Genomic DNA, 16,512 nt, shown 5'->3' on the forward strand with positions numbered 1-16,512 from the left:
CCCCGGAGAAAATGAGAACCGCCTTGGCTAACAGGCTCAACATTAGATACATAGGAGCACAGGACAAGTATTTGGGGCTCCCTTCAACGGTTAATCGGTCGAAGAAAGAGACATTTGGGGCTATTAAAGAAAAAGTGAGAGAAAAGATCCAGGGGTGGAAACGACATTTACTATCTACGTCAGGTAGACATGTACTAATTAAGGCAGTCGGGGAGGCCATTCCTATTTACACACTCTCTTGCTTCAGGCTTCCAGATACGTTAATTTGCGAGATTCACAGTATTCTCACCCAATTTTGGTGGGGCAAAAAGGAACAGAAAGAAAGATGGCGTGGATTAGTTGGGACACCATGTCTAGACCAAAGAAGGAGGGTGGCCTTGGTTTTAAAGACCTGCGAGCTCAGAACCTAGCGCTACTTGCTAAACAATGCTGGAAACTAGCTACACAACCTCAATCATTATTGTCCAAAATTTTCAAAGGCAAGTACTACCGTTACAGCAATATCATGAGAGCAGAGACAGGAAACCAACCTTCTTGGGGCTGGAGAAGTCTCTTAGAGGGCCGCAAAGTTCTAGAAAAAGGCATATGTTGGAGGGTAGGCAATGGGAACAGCATTCGCGTTTCCCAGGATCCGTGGGTAGCTACATCCCAACCTTTCCTTGTCTCACACAGCTCAGTCATCAGCAATCAGAATTTAAAAGTAGCATGGGTGAATGAGCTAATCATGCCTAGCAAACAATGGAACCTGGAATTAATCAACAGTATTTTCTCTTCAGACATGACTAATCGTATTTCACTAATAAAAATTGAGGAAGGTGATGATCATCTATTTTGGGCCAAAACCAAAAGCGAAAAATATGAAGTCAGCTCAGGCTACCAAATTGCCTACCTGTTCTATCATTCTCCAATTGATTATTGCCCCAAATTGATGCAACACAAAGCCACATGGGTGGAGCTCTGGAAAATGCCCCTACTTCCAAAAATCAAGTTTTTCCTCTGGCGATGTTTGCACGAGAAGCTCCTGGTTCTGGAGAACCTCCACCGTTGCATCCACACAATATCCCCTCTCTGTAGGCGTTGCAATCTCAGTCCAGAAACCATTTGTCACTGTTTATTCTTCTGCCAAAAATCAAAGGAGGCCTGGGATAGAAGTTCATTACCTGGGTTAGTTTGTGGAGATGGGTCCTTCTCCTTCTGGCGAACGTGGTTGGAAAGTGTAGGCAAGCTCAAGAGGCGGAGAAGCAACAACCGTGACTTTCAGATGTTGGCGATTATGTGTTGGCAAATCTGGAAATCAAGGAACCGGCTCATCTTTGAACATGATTCTGAAGGAATAGAACAAATTCTTACTTCAACTAGCAACCTTCTTCAAGACATGCAAGGCCACATACCTTAATTTTCTACTGGAGTGTTTCATCTTCTTTTTTCTAAGCTTTTGCGTTTTTACTCGTTAAAGAGCTTTTGGGAGATCCCCAATTCCTGTACTGCTGTCCTAGGAATGGACAATATCTATTTTATCCAATTGAATAAAATACTTTACTTTTGAAAAAAAAAATACAATACATCAGGATTCAAGAGATTATTATCTGAAAATACTATGTTTTATATTAAAAATATTTTTATTATTTTTAACTAAAAAAGATGAAATACAAAAAATATTATTTTCAATTTTGTATTGTTTTTTAAAAATGTTTTCGTTAAAAATATTTTTAAAATGTTCAATTAATGATATTTTCATATGAAAAAAATGCCCAAACCAATCAGTCCCTTAATATTCAATAATAATAGTAAGAATCTAATCATCAATGCAAATTTTGTACATCTATTAAAATATAACATTTATATTTTTTATTAATAGTAATTTTGTGGATTAAAGTATATGACAGCTAAATCTTAATGATAATTAAAAAACAAAAAATTTGCTGACATGAAGCATTCATTTAACCAGCCTAGTATAATTAGAATATTCCATTATGAATCAAATAGTTATAGTTTCATTTTCTTCTTGAATATAGAAACATAAACATCTAAAAACAGTACTAACTAGTAGAGCTATCATATATCTCAATTAACAAATGGATGATGATTTCTTACAATGATGATAAACTGGCATACTACAAAAATGAGTGCCACAATTTTAACAAGATGTTTTGGCTTTATTACAGACAAACTAACACCGGTTTTTTTTTATATATACATCTCCACATTCATGAAAATAGACTCAATTCAATTAATTAAACATTGTTGAAGCTTCCGTGTTCTTTAATTATATGATTAACAAAAGACCAAGTGATGCACAGACCAACGAATACCAAAACTATCCATATAAATAATGAATTTGTGGTATTTATTTTAACATTTTAATTTATTTTCCTTAAATGTTGAGTCTGCCCAACTCAGCTTGCAATGTCTATATGATAGTAATACGTTATTTAAGGAGTTAACCTTTTAAGAGAATGCATTTGTATTTCTTTAACTTATTTTTTAAAAAATCCTTGAATTTCCCAAGAAAAAAATCCTTTTTATTATCATTTTTTTTTCACAATATTAATTGCCCCAAGCAACCACAGAACCACTGATTAATAATGTCTTATACTACTATATATCTTTTTTTATATTTATCTTATTTTAAAGAATATACATATCTACTATATTTGCAAAAAAACATAAAAATAAATACATAAAGAAGAATATTAAAAGGGTATAAAAAATATGCATAAATAAATAAAGAAGAACTCTCTACACGAATATAAATAAATATATTAAATTCATGAGTAGAGTAGTTTTATTAAATTTGTAAAATAAAGTTTAACTTAACCCATTCGTCTCTATCTCTTGTTTATACAACATGACTATGTGTACATAAAAAAAAAAATCAATATTCAACAATATCTTTGAAAATCGATATAAAAAAAAGAAAAAAAAAGATAAAATAAAAATAAAAAATTAAGAAAAAAAAAAGATGGTTCACTAAATTATCTAGTTGATTTTTTTTATTATGATTAATTCATCAAAAGTGAACCAGATCTTCTGGGATCCGTAATATTAATCTTCCAATGTTGATCAGGCAAACCTAATTTGGAAGCTTTTCTTCTCTCCCAATTGAGGTTTGTACGACGTCGTTTTGTGAGCCTACACATGCGTTGAAGCTTTTTGTCCATTTGGTCATGCAGCTGCCACCACTTATGATGTGCCACGTCACTAGCATACACCCTTTGGTCCTCAACGTCCCAATTGCAATCATAGTCCCTATAACAATACCATGGCTTTAATCCAAGGTAGTGTATTGAGTATAGCTTTGGTGGCTCTGCCCCAAATAGATGGTTCTTCTTGCTTGCTTCTAATGTTGTGTTGGCCCAAAAATTCTTCAAGTAGTTCACCCTCCTTGGTAACCTGTTTTCATTAAATATATTCATACAAAATTTAATTAATTAATTAATTTATAAAACTCAAGTGTACGATATTCTTAATTTTTTGGTATACAAAAAGTTTAGCTAGCTTCAACTAAAGTTACATTGTAAGAGTCATGATGCACGTCTAGACCAGATGAATCACTTAAGCCTTCAACATTAATACTAGCTAATTATTTATATAAAACTGTCTTTGTATAATAAAAATAATAGTTTAAAATTTTTAGACGATAATTTAGTTAAATATATCAAAAAATTTTAAATTTTTTATTTATTTTAAAAAATATAAATATTTAAATAAAAATTATATTATAAGTACATTAAAATTAGTCATTAATATAAAATACATATTAAAATATAAAATATATATTTTAGTAACTAATTTTGATAGACGAATAATATTTTTATTAAAATAAAATAAGTAATTAATTTAAGAAGAATGTAGTATTTAATAATCATAATTTTGATATGTTACTTTTTTTTTTCGTGAAAATAGATTAGGTTATGGAGAAAAACCTGTGCCACCAGACAAAAATCTCGTTAAGGAAGCCTTGGTCACCACCATTATATGAAACAATATCATATCTACTCTCCATCAGCACATTAAATGTGCAATTTGAAGGCTCAATCACCATAATCCCAGAATTAAATATACTCTGATCATTCCCAGTGGCCGACATTTGTGGAAAATGAAACAGAACATCAAGGTTCCTCAAAACAACAATGTCAGCATCAATAAAAATAACCTTGTCATAGTCTGTTAACTGCCACAACCGAAATTTACTGTAGTTGTACTCGTTGTAGGAGTGTTTCTCCGCCTTTGGGTTTCTAATCCGAGTTATGATTCGGATCTTCCACCCAGATGCGGAGAGTGCACGACGCTTGGCAGCAGAGATGGAGTTGTCAAGAAGGAGGATTAGGTCACGCTTGGTTCCCGTTCTGAGGAGGCTTTGTGCCAGCATTATTGCGCCACACACATAGTCGTCGGAGGAGTGAAGCACTGTAGCGTACGCCTCACGTTTTGTTTTTGCATTCTTTGTAACCATTTTTTGAATCTTCGACGTGTCATACACTTTGTCAATCCCTATAAGCCAAAAGCATATTATTTTAGAAAAAAAAATTGTAATTTTACGTGGACATTCAATTATGTAATATAGTATTAACAAAAATAACTATATTTTATATTGACTGCGTGAATAGTTATCTAAAATAATATATATGATTAGACGACTCTATAATACTATTAAGATGAAAATTCAAGTGAAGTCAACTCTATGTAAAGCTGATATTCGAGAGTCTTTAAATGAAAATTTAGTCAAATCAGTCAAATTATCTGACAGTTTTCAGGTATCAACTTCACGTGAAGTCAATTACACCTGAATTTTCACTTACTATTAATGCATCAAACTTAAACTCATGCATTCAATTCGGTGTTTAAAACAAAGCATAATTTTTTATGGAGAATGTTAGGTAAACAATGACCATCTTAAACAATATGAACAACTACCAATAAAAGCACATTACACCTTCAAATTAACCATCTAAATCTTAATATTAAAATAATCATCCGTACACCTAATGAAATCAACATCCGATATATCTATTGTTCACATTATTTAGTTCTTTTATTGTCTATCTATATTTTTTTTTAATTTAGAGAAAAATAAAAAAGTAACATTTAGTAAAAGTGATACGTACTAGGGAGACATACAAAGAAAAACAAAGTTATATTTGCTACTAACTAGTTTTACTTTAAAAAGGGTTAGGAAGCCATCAATTATAGTGGTTAGCTTAGTTCATCAGATTAGGAAGAAAAGGATGCAGTAGGTTAGTTGTTGTTTAGTGACACATTATAGTAACTTTAATGAGAGAATTTCAGATATATATAAAGATTAATTATTATATCACTTGAAGGTCATTTGGTATTTTGGAAATTTTAATTATCAATAGCGTGAGTCAGCCAAAACAAAATAATAATGTGTGGGTCTAACCATCCTCCAGTTCCCTAACCAAAAGGTAATTAACTAACAACTTTGATAGAAAGATGTTGATAAATTGCAATGCAAACAATCGAACGAAATTGAATCTACAAAACTTTATCTTTACGCTAGTTCACTATATGAAATTTTTTGAAATGCTGAAAAAAAAAATGTGATGCCTTAATGGGATTTATGTATAAATCACTTATTCACGTCCTCTAATGGTTATAAATCAATCTTTATGTGTTTTGAAATTGACTCGTGTTCTTTTAACTGTTAATTTTGTATCCTGCTTCACACAATGGACGCAAATAAATGTTTTCGTTGAAAACTGTCTTGATAACTTATTTCTTAGCTTAAAAAAAAATTATAATAAATCAAACAAATGCTAATTAGAATTATTCTTCCGTTAACAAACTTCTATAAACTAATATTAAAGTGCTAAACTCCAAAAGAACCAGAAGAGAAATTATTGTTTATATGCTTAGAGGAGTACTACGCTTCTCCAATTGGCATAATAATCTTCACCATATATATATATAATAGACTATTCCACCTAATTTTTGTTTCCTATTATGTAATTTTTTTTAACTAGAAATAATGTGTGTAGTACAACATTATAACCTATCTGTCTTTTTAAAATTTATTTAAACGAAATTATTAGTTGTGAATGATGTGAGATATCAGCTAATTCAACAACTTCATGAACCTTACATACAAAATAATGATAAATGTAATAAAGTATGGATGAGGTTGGCCATATCCACGTGTCAGTTATAAATAATAAGAAAAAGTTGAAATAGATGCCGGCAAAAATACAAGCAAGCGCCTGTAGCTCAGTGGATAGAGCGTCTGTTTCCTAAGCAGAAAGTCGTAGGTTCGACCCCTACCTGGCGCGATTATTATATCCATATTTTTCATACAATTTTGTCATTCTAACGAAATAGTTTATATCTTTTTAGATACTTGATAATATTATTTATTTTTCATATAATTTTGTCAAACTAATGAAGACTGGAAGAGACTAAATTAAACTTTTATATTGTATTTAAAATAAAATATATTGAATTTAATTATATCTAAGTATCATATTTAATTTAAAATAAATATAAAAATAAAATTTTAGTATTTAGTCTTAGAAATTTTAGTCTTTTCTATTTTTACTTTCTAAAGATATTAAATGAGCTAAAATTTTAATTTTAATATCTGATCATTAAATATAATACTAAATCTTAATTTTTTAATCTCAGTTATAGTCTTTAAAAACAAACATTCCTTTATAATTAATCGATTAAAATTCATAATTTTTTAGATATCTTATTATATTATCACTCATATTTAAAAGTATGATGATCAGTTTTTAGAATATCTTATTATATTATCACTCATATTTAAAAGTATGATGATCAGTTTTTAGAATATCTTATTATATTATTACTCATACGTGAAAGCACATACTTTAATTTGCCGAATAAAGGAAAAATATAATGTTTCTTTCTCCCTCTTTCTCTTTCCTTAACTAAATTGATGATTAACAATTGGCAGTGTTTAGAGTGCTTTCCATATAAAAGAAATTTTACTATCAAGCTAGAGAGGATCGGAAAATAAAAGATATACAAGATTTAAGCCAATGGACGTTGGTCAAAGCCTAGCAATTTTTCAATAAAATTTAATTTTAATGCAGTGTCAATATAAAATTATTTTATATGTATATCTAATCACATAATATCACATTAGTAAAAATAATTATTTTTTATATTAACCGCAGAATAATCATCTAAAAAAACAATTATAATTGCACAACTGTGTAAAATATTTTATACTGTCAATACATCAAAATTATATTCTTTTTAATATATATATAAAGTTTCCTGAAAATAATGAGAAGTTTATTGTTAAAACTTTTGTTAGTAAGTGATAGTATTTCTTAACTTCTAGCTGAAGAAATGGCCAATGGACATTAACTTTGAACTTATTTAACTACTTAGCTTTCTTTCAAACCTTAGTAAACTTAAACTTTAACCATATTTCTAGCTATGCAATTTACTCTAATAACTAAGAAGATGCATGATATTAAACTTTGAAGGTTAAAAATAAAAAATACATACATACCTTGTTCCCAAAGAGGCAAAGCCAACTTGCATGATCCAACAGGCAATGAAACCTTTTGCTCCAATCTCTTCAAATCAGGCTCATAGTACCACCAATCACCATCATTCTTAACCAAATCATTGCACCTAAAAATTTCCAACATTGGCCTACACTTGCTTAAAAAAACAACCTTAGTCTTCAATCTCCCATAATCCCTCTTACCCTTATTCTTCGCAGCCAAATTTGCCACAATTAGATGAACTTGTAGCCTATAAACATTCCTACCCCACCCTTCTTTATTATTGTTGCATGGCAACTTCGCCACAATTATGTCCATGTTTTGATGCACATTGAAATCCGGCATGGGAATATCTGGACAAGATGGAACATCGCTCTCTTCTTCTTCGTCGATCCATTCAGGGAACAAATCTGTCCAATTGAATTGGGAGGATACCTTCTCAAAGTGAATTGGGATGATTGTTTTTTCACCTTGCATGTTCCATTCACTAACATCATCTTCTTCTTCATCAAAGTTCACCATACCAATGTTCTTCACTCCTTTACCCATAATTTGATCAAAGAAACTAGGCTTCTCTATCTTCATTGCATTCTTCTTTGGCATCTTTGGTGCTTTCACTTGAGGCTCTTCCATCACTGCTTTCATTTTTATGCTTTTTTCTGCCTAAAAATATTTAAATTAATTATTTTAAAATTTATCTAAATACATAAATGTGATTAGATTAAGAAGACTGTTAAACCACTCTTCCATCTTAGCCCATGACAACAATAAAGAAGTCTCACGACTCACAAATTCAGCCTAACAGAATACACAAATTCAATTATAATTTTTTTTTAAAAAAAAATAAAAAGTGACAATTTTTGTTAAGAGTACAAGGCTCACCTTACCTTGTGATGGCATTCACGTAAGGAGCATTTGACAAGTGATGCTGCATTCTCAAAATAGATAGAAGAAGATGGACGAAATAGAAGTGTTGCATAAACTATGAGAAACATTGCAAGACAGAGCAAGTTGATTCTAATCACCAATGCTTTTTTTCTAGAAGGTGATGTTTTCAACACTTTTTGAAAACTTGATGAAACCTCCATCATCCTTAGGGAGCAACAAAAAAAAATTAATGTTAGATGCAATAATAATCCCCCAAATGAGTACTTGACAATATATATGAAAAAACAATAAGTAATACCCCACTTCTAGTAGCTAATTAATCATGATGCTTAGTACAAGTAAGCAATGATTATATTATTTAGAGAGTTAGTAGTTGTTAATTAAGACCCCGTTGTTTTTTAAAATAGGATAAGATAAGACATTAAGAATAATATATAAACGATAAAGATACAAAATTTTATATTTTTATATTTTGTTTGATGATAAACTAGAACAAATTATGAAAATTTAATTTATTTTTTTTTATCTAAAAAGTTTGAGAAGAAAAATATAATAATAAAAAAATATAATTATAAAAAATTAATAAAATAAAAAATAAAAAATAAAAAATAAGTTGTGTTTTTTATTAGTGTTTTTATATTTTTTCTATTAAGATGAACACAAAATACACTAATTTAATATTTCTAGACACAATATCTCTATCTATATCACATTTATCAAATACAATTTTGTATTTTAGTGTTCCTATCTTAGTGTCCTGCCTCTATAAATAAATAAACGCAGCGAAAAATAAATTAATTATGAGTAAATCATAAATCAAGATACGATGACCATGGCGGCCATATATTTTGTTCCATGTGTCCTTTTCTTGTTGGGGATTTTCCTTTTGCTATAGACAAATGAATTGCTTTAGTTATATTTTAGGTTGGTGGATGGCACCAAGAATATGAATTTGTGAACAAATTTCCAAAAAATGACCAAAATGTCATTATAGGATGCTCTTGTCTACTAATCATTTTTGTACCATATCATAGGGATAGAGTAGTAAAAAAGCAAATTCTAATTTTATTATAAAATTGGTGCAATGGCGTTAAGGGCAGGTCCAACAACCTAATCGATCAGTTGCCATGTCAATTTCTCTATATATAATTGAAAGGTTATAATTATTTGTGCTCATGAACTAACATATATATGATAATAATAACAATAATCTGAAAGATCTACCAATATTCTTCATATATAATTATGAACCACTTTTGGTTATATTATATATTTTGTACATTATATTATTGACATATAAAATATGTTCGTAGGTTGCACGTCACAATAAAAATTATTTTCATGGCATGTTTTAATTTCCACACTGCTGGTACAACTAATTAAATATATGGAATGGTGAACTATCACAATTTTTGTCCCCATTATTTTTATCCTTTTGAGTTTTGATGATTAGACTAACTAGAGTGTGGGACGGACCAATGAACTCATATTTACATTGAAAATTTAATTATTAAGCAATTAAATTACCTAATTTGGTCAATGGTCAACTATGCAGGTGGAGTTAGTACATTATTTATGGATAAATAATGTGGCAAATCAATTGTTGTAAGTCTTTATTATTAATTAAGTAGAAAGCAAAAAAAGAAAAGAGAAAAAAAAAAAAGAACTTCATCAAGTAGAGAAATTCATTTCTACTTTATAAATTTAATATTGAATATGGGTTCTTCTAAATAAATAAATAAGAAGATTTTGTTATGTTCTATTATTTTTTATTTGTTTTTGCATGAAGATAAATTCATTATATATATACAACAAAAGTGGATTTTGAAAAACAAACAATTATTCTATCAAGTATTTCCCCTGTGCAAATACAGCCACCCCTCACAAAAAAAAAAAAAAATTCAATCTCTTATTCTATTATTTAACTAAATTAAAGAATGCAATAACTAGCAGTTTAAGTGTAATTTTTATTATTAAAATGTCTTACTGAAAATCGTGATCTTTTCATTTGACAATTATGTTATTTGAGGTTATATATATATCATGATAAGTTGCTACATCTTTTTTATAAAAGATAGATAAGATGCTAGATAGTCTATTACCATCAATAATTGTCATCCCTAATTTTAATCTTTGAGAATTGAGCTTCTTAGTTCTTACACAACAAACTTTTTTTGGCGTTTACTACGATACGATCATAAATTCATACGTATCGATACAATTAAAATGTGGACAAATTAAAACACGACACGTGGATTATATTTTCTACGTCAATAATTAATTTTTCTTTTTTTAAATATATATTATATCAATTATTTTACAAAATTATCCTTATACTTTAATAAAAATAAAAAATATTTTTTATTTAATATTATAAAAGACTAAAATACCCTTTTTATATTAAACAAAAATTAATTTAAAAATCAAAATCAAAATACATCTCATTATTCATATATATTAAAAAATTACTTCATTGATCATGAACCCTAATCTAATCTCTCTCACCCCTGTTCATACAAAAAAAAACACATCTGAACAATTTTTTTTCATCATTAAATATCAATCTACCAATAAAATACAACCTTATTCCTAATTCCTATCCGGACAGCAGCAGCCTATCCTCACCCTCTCTCTTCATCGTAGCTGCACTCTCTCTCCGTCGTTCTTCACGCAAGCAGCCGCCTTGTCGTTCCCCATGCATCAACAGCTCATCGTGTCGTCCTCCACGTAGCAGCAACCCTGTATCACTCTCTAGCGTCGTGCCTTCCTCCACTCCTCCCTGCAATTGCCACTCTCTGTCTTCCGTTTGCAGCTGTTCAGCCCTGCCGTTTCCGTCGTCTAGCCCCATAGTTTTCGTCGACACAGTCCCCTGCATCTAGAATGGAGCCTCAGGTAATTTGCAGTTCAGTTCCAGCGTTCTCTGTTCTAACTTTTGGTTTTTTTATTTTTTGATCATTTGTTGTTTTTATAATTTTAATTATTTGTGGTTATGTTCACCATTCCAGTGTTCTCTCATGTAATTTTTGCTGTTGTTATTTCTTGATTATGTAATTTTAATTTGTGGTTTGGTATTTAATTTCAGCTTGTTCTAATTTTAGTGTTGTTGTAATTTTAATTTATGCTATTCTAATTTTAGTTTTAACATAGATGGTGATACACAGTTGAACCAAGGGGATGATGAAGATAAGGTTTCAGGCTCCAACAGCAAGCAGAGTTACAATTTTCAAGCTTCCGATGTTAATCCTAAGAGAGAAAAGTACCTCAGATACCGGACCAGACTTAATGCTGCAGAGTATGCTTGTTTTAGCTGTGTAATTTAGTTTTTATATATGTTTCAAAAATGCCAACCTATCCTAGATTCAAACCTTATATTTTATTGGCTTCTTTCATGCGGTTTTAATGCATGTAATGTGAAATATACCTTCATCCTTTGGTAAAGAATTAGGAAATACATATTGAGGTTTGGTAACCATATCTAAATTATCTTCATTCAATCCAAAGTTCATCAGAAGAGGTGCTCTGTAATTTTAGCTTCAGATTGGTATAGTTACTCCTCTCCTCCATATAATTTACTTTTCCTATTTTTGTTGGGAGAAAGAAAAAGAGAATGATGATAACTTGATTTGAGAAGGGATTAGTTTCATGAGCGCGCGTTTATGGTTCATATTCATAATAAAATAATGATACTGATGTTGCAATGTTAACTTTCCTAATCCTAATTAATTAAGGATTTAAGGTCTAGTTTTTCTTTTCTTTAATTTTTGCCTTTGAAAATTGTTTCTAACAAACATCACTTTACAGTAAATACTTGATGAAAATGTTTGTATTGAGGCAAATAGAGAAATTTGACAGAGAAATACTGATTAGTATATGATGAGTATAACCATATTGATTTCGGCTTTGATTATCATTGCTGGCATAGTATCACACTTAATGACAGCATCCATGAGTAAAGCTCTCTCAAATGCATCAAATCAAAGTAGCAATGATATATAATGCAAGGTTTGGTGAAAGGCCGTACTCAAAGGGTGTAATGTAAACAGGCTAACCTAACAATTACATCAGTGGCTGCTGCTGTTTCCAAAATTTTTATCAATTTTCATACTCCAGTGACAAATGCAGCCATGCAATCATGGTGAAGCTTCAAATATCAAACAACTTCAACAGCTTCATTGTCTTGTCTTAATTCTGAGCTCTTCTTCTTCCAACATCATTGCTTCTCTAAGGCATTTGGCTGTCATCTCTACTAAATGAACACAACAATTAACTAATAATGCATTTGGATTTGTGTATGTAAATTAAAAAGTGCGCATTTTGATTAAAAGATTATGTGTATTTTTTGGAACAAAAATATGTATTTATTTATGCATGATATAACAGCTTGGCAAATATTTGATGACGATGGCAATGGCAATGGCAGTTCAACCAAGTCTAACAAATTAAAAGGAGGCAAAGTTGAGTGATTAGGGATGGATAGCCTTTGAATGTTTCTTGATGTTGATATGAAGAAGACATACATGAACACCAGAATTTGCTATGGGAAGTTGGAAAAATGGTATTAAATGGTCAAAGGCACACCACTGAAGTATCACTACGTGAATTCTTCTTTGCAATTTTTCATTAATTACTTCTTCTTTCTCTGCTTTTGGTTTGGAGGATCCTCTGAGTGATGTTTTATGTGCTGCGGTAACTTTGCTTTAATATACAATATACTAGATTTAAAATGTGTGATACACACAAAAATACTAGAATACAAATGAGTACTATAAAATAAAATTATTTAATTTTAAAGGTATATTAGTAAATGCTGTTGCATTATTAGTTTCATTAATTAGTGGAAAAGTCATAGCATCATTTTGTGATGAAGTGCATATAAATCAAGGTAACCATAAACTTGCATTACACCTTAGGATGGATGTTACATTGGATTTGTTTGAAATTGAATTACAAACAAGATATCTTTCCTCTAACTAACTAACTGACATGCTAAACTCATGAGAATGGGATCAATATATGTCACATATTCAGGTGGAAGCAGTCTGTCTTACTCTTGAACCGGCAGCAAAGAATTCAGTGATGCCTTTTTTAGTGAAGAGAATGAAAAATTAGCAATAGGTTAGTTGTTATTATGCTATTATAGTGTCTCTCATTCTCTGTATTGTAGCAGCAAAGTCAGTAAGGAGTTGACTAATATCAAAGCTTCTATTTCAAGCGTTTGAGCACTCTTCTGATCTACAAAATGATGAGAAGCAGAGGATCGCACTTGGAGAGAATATAATGAGGCTCATGCGGAAGTTGGATACTATTCAAGTATGTGTTACTGATGCTGTTTACATAATATCAAATCAGCAATTTCTTTTCAATATACCTTGATTTGGTAATAAAATGTTGCATCAAGTATGTATTTGTTTCACTATTTTTTTATCAATGGCTTTACATTACAATCACATGCGATAATTGTGATTTGTAAATGATTAGATACATATGCATTAGGAGGATTATTTAGAGTCTTAGTTAGCTTCCTTGTCCTTGATCAATGTTATATACTAGGGCTTGCATCCAAATTTCAGGGAAACAAGAAAATCTCTGGCAAGAGAGCTTACATGCTTGCAAGAAAGGCTTGATTCTGTAATGGCCAAGAGCAATGGAAGAGGTTCAATCTTCTGAGGAATCATCAGACTGGGTGAAGGCTGAGAACTCGAAAGAATGTTATGTGTTATAAGCTTGTAATTATGAAAAATATGAAAAATTTACAAAATTACTTTGTGCACGCAAGCCATATCTCACCCTCCAAATCTTATCTTAATCCTCCAATCATTCAGAACGAAAAATTACATCCAGAATTTGCTATCAAAATTTCAGCCCAATCCACCATTGAACCACTCCCCAACTGCAGATTTATAGTGACCGCATAATCAACCCAAAAAGAAAAAGAATTATCATCCTAGTAACAATATGGTAATGAAAATTGGGGTCAATTACATCAAATTAATCCATACCGAAGTGCATATTATTCGACTATGATCACAAAATTGTAAAACTTAAATTATTAATTTAGTAAAAGTATGATCATCTTCATGAAATGTTTGAACAAAAAAAAATCAATTATTAGACTAGACGTGTAGTTCAACAAATCACATAATATTCAAAAGAGGAACTAGTAAGCTTGACATTCCCAGCAGAATCCACAAGCGATCAAACACTCAAAGCCCCGACCTAATATTTTCTTCAACAAGGAGACACTTTATCAAGATTGTGTTTAATAACAGATTTTATTAATGAATAACGATATTACAGAGGTCTTTATAAATTCATGTAATAAACTTGAATGCATTAGAAATGTTACATCTTTTTGTTTAAATTTACAGCTTTGCAGTTTTGGCATCGTAACAGCTTTGGCAGCAGTTAAAGAACCAAAATTAAGTTGATATTTATAGTACATTTAGTTTAGCATATACATTAAAAAATAAGAAAGATAGAAAAACCACCTTTCCCTGACCTACATATAACTAATCCCTTCTCAAATCAAGTTATCATCATTCTCTTTTTCTTTCTCCCAACAAAAATAGGAAAAGTAAATTGTATGGAGGAAAAGAGTAACTATACCAACCTAAAGCTAAAATTACAGAGCACCTCTTATGATGAACTTTGGATTGAATGAAGATAACTTAGATATGGTTACCAAACCTCAATATGTACTTCCTAATTCTTTACCAAATGATGAAGGTATATTTCACATTACATGCATTAAAACCGCATGAAAGAAGCCAAGAAAATATAAGGTTTGAATCTAGGATAGGTTGGCATTTTTGAAACATATATAAAAACTAAATTACACAGCTAAAACAAGCATACTCTGCAACATTAAGTCTGGTCCGGTATCTGAGGTACTTTTCTCTCTTAGGATTAACATTGGAAGCTTGAAAATTGTAACTCTGCTTGCTGCTGGAGCCTGAAACCATATCTTCATCATTCCCTTGGTTCAACTGTGTATCACCATCTATGTTAAAACTAAAATTAAAATAGCATAAATTAAAATTACAACAACATTAAAATTAGAACAAGCACAAATTAAATACCAAACTATAAATTAAAATTACATAATCAAGAAATAGCAACCGCAAAAGTTACATGAGAGAACACTGGAATAGTGAACATAACCAGAAATAATTAAAATTATAAAAACAACAAATGATCAAAAAATAAAAAAACCAAAAGTTAGGACAGATAACGCTGGAACTGAACTACAAATTACCTGAGGCTCCATTCTAGATGCAGGGGACTGTGTCGACGAAAACTATGGGGCTAGACGATGGAAACGGCAGGGCTGAACAGCTGCAAACGGAAGACAGAGAGTGGCAATTGCAGGGAGGAGTGGAGGAAGGCACGACGCTAGAGAGTGATACGGGGTTGCTGCTACGTGGAGGACGACACGATGAGCTGTTGATGCATGGGGAACAACAAGGCGGCTGCTTGCGTGAAGAACGACGGAGAGAGAGCGCGGCTACGATGAAGAGAGAGGGTGAGGATAGGCTGCTGCTGTCCGGGTAGGAATTAGGGATGAGGTTGTATTTTATTGGTAGATTGATATTTAATGATGAAAAAAATTGTTCAGATGTGTTTTTTTTTTTGTATGAACAGGGGTGAGAGAGATTAGATTAGGGTTCATGATCAATGAAGTAATTTTTCAATGTATATGAATAATGAGATGTATTTTGATTTTGATTTTTGAATTAATTTTTGTTTAATATAAAAAGGGTATTTTAGTCTTTTATAATATTAAATAAAAAATATTTTTTATTTTTATTAAAGTATAAAGATAATTTAGTAAAATAATTGATATAATATATATTTAAAAAAAGAAAAATTAATTATTGACGTGGAAAATATAATTCACGTGTCGTGTTTTAATTTGTCCACATTTTAATTGTATCGATACGTATGAATTTATGATCGTACCGTAACAAACACCAACTTTTTTTTGTTACAAACTTCAATTCCTAGCAGATTGAATTTTCGGAATTGGGCCACCAATAACCTTTCACTCATCCTAACGACATTAATTGGGTGGAATAATTGTTGTTATTACCAAACTGAGAGCCCTAATTAATCCGTCGTACACAAT

General features: G+C 30.8%; 1 protein-coding gene, 2 long non-coding RNA genes and 1 other non-coding gene across 6 annotated transcripts; 2 read left to right on the plus strand and 2 right to left on the minus strand.

The window, feature by feature from the left end:
• Positions 1–2,754: 2,754 nt before the first annotated feature.
• LOC112697846 (UDP-glucuronate:xylan alpha-glucuronosyltransferase 2-like) lies at positions 2,755–8,666 on the minus strand. Of its 2 annotated transcripts, none has more exons than XM_025751204.3 (4): positions 8,387–8,666; positions 7,502–8,162; positions 3,927–4,494; positions 2,755–3,393 (listed from the first exon to the last, which is right to left on the minus strand). In XM_025751204.3, the coding sequence occupies exons 1-4, from the start codon at positions 8,588–8,590 to the stop codon at positions 3,003–3,005; spliced, it is 1,824 nt and encodes a 607-aa protein (XP_025606989.1). In that variant the 5' UTR covers positions 8,591–8,666; the 3' UTR covers positions 2,755–3,002. The 2 variants fall into 2 exon arrangements, with proteins under 2 accessions (XP_025606989.1, XP_025606990.1); XM_025751205.2 differs by having other exon boundaries at positions 8,382–8,549.
• TRNAR-CCU (transfer RNA arginine (anticodon CCU)) lies at positions 6,215–6,287 on the plus strand. Its single transcript has one exon. It is a non-coding gene; the product is annotated as a tRNA-Arg (tRNA).
• Positions 8,667–10,854: 2,188 nt separating the features above from the next.
• Positions 10,855–14,162, plus strand: LOC112697847 (uncharacterized). 2 transcript variants are annotated; one of them, XR_011873570.1, is made up of 6 exons: positions 10,990–11,279; positions 11,535–11,679; positions 12,768–12,942; positions 13,416–13,502; positions 13,600–13,697; positions 13,958–14,162. It is a non-coding gene; the product is annotated as an uncharacterized lncRNA (long non-coding RNA). The 2 variants fall into 2 exon arrangements; XR_003151316.2 differs by lacking the exons at positions 12,768–12,942; positions 13,416–13,502; positions 13,600–13,697; positions 13,958–14,162 and having other exon boundaries at positions 10,855–11,279; positions 11,535–11,859.
• A 630-nt stretch (positions 14,163–14,792) lies between these two features.
• On the minus strand, positions 14,793–16,089 carry LOC112697848 (uncharacterized). Its single transcript, XR_003151323.3, has 2 exons — positions 15,643–16,089; positions 14,793–15,387 (listed from the first exon to the last, which is right to left on the minus strand). It is a non-coding gene; the product is annotated as an uncharacterized lncRNA (long non-coding RNA).
• Positions 16,090–16,512: the final 423 nt, after the last annotated feature.

This window comes from Arachis hypogaea, chromosome 16, assembly GCF_003086295.3.
Source record: "Arachis hypogaea cultivar Tifrunner chromosome 16, arahy.Tifrunner.gnm2.J5K5, whole genome shotgun sequence".
NCBI classification, from domain to species: domain Eukaryota; kingdom Viridiplantae; phylum Streptophyta; class Magnoliopsida; order Fabales; family Fabaceae; genus Arachis; species Arachis hypogaea.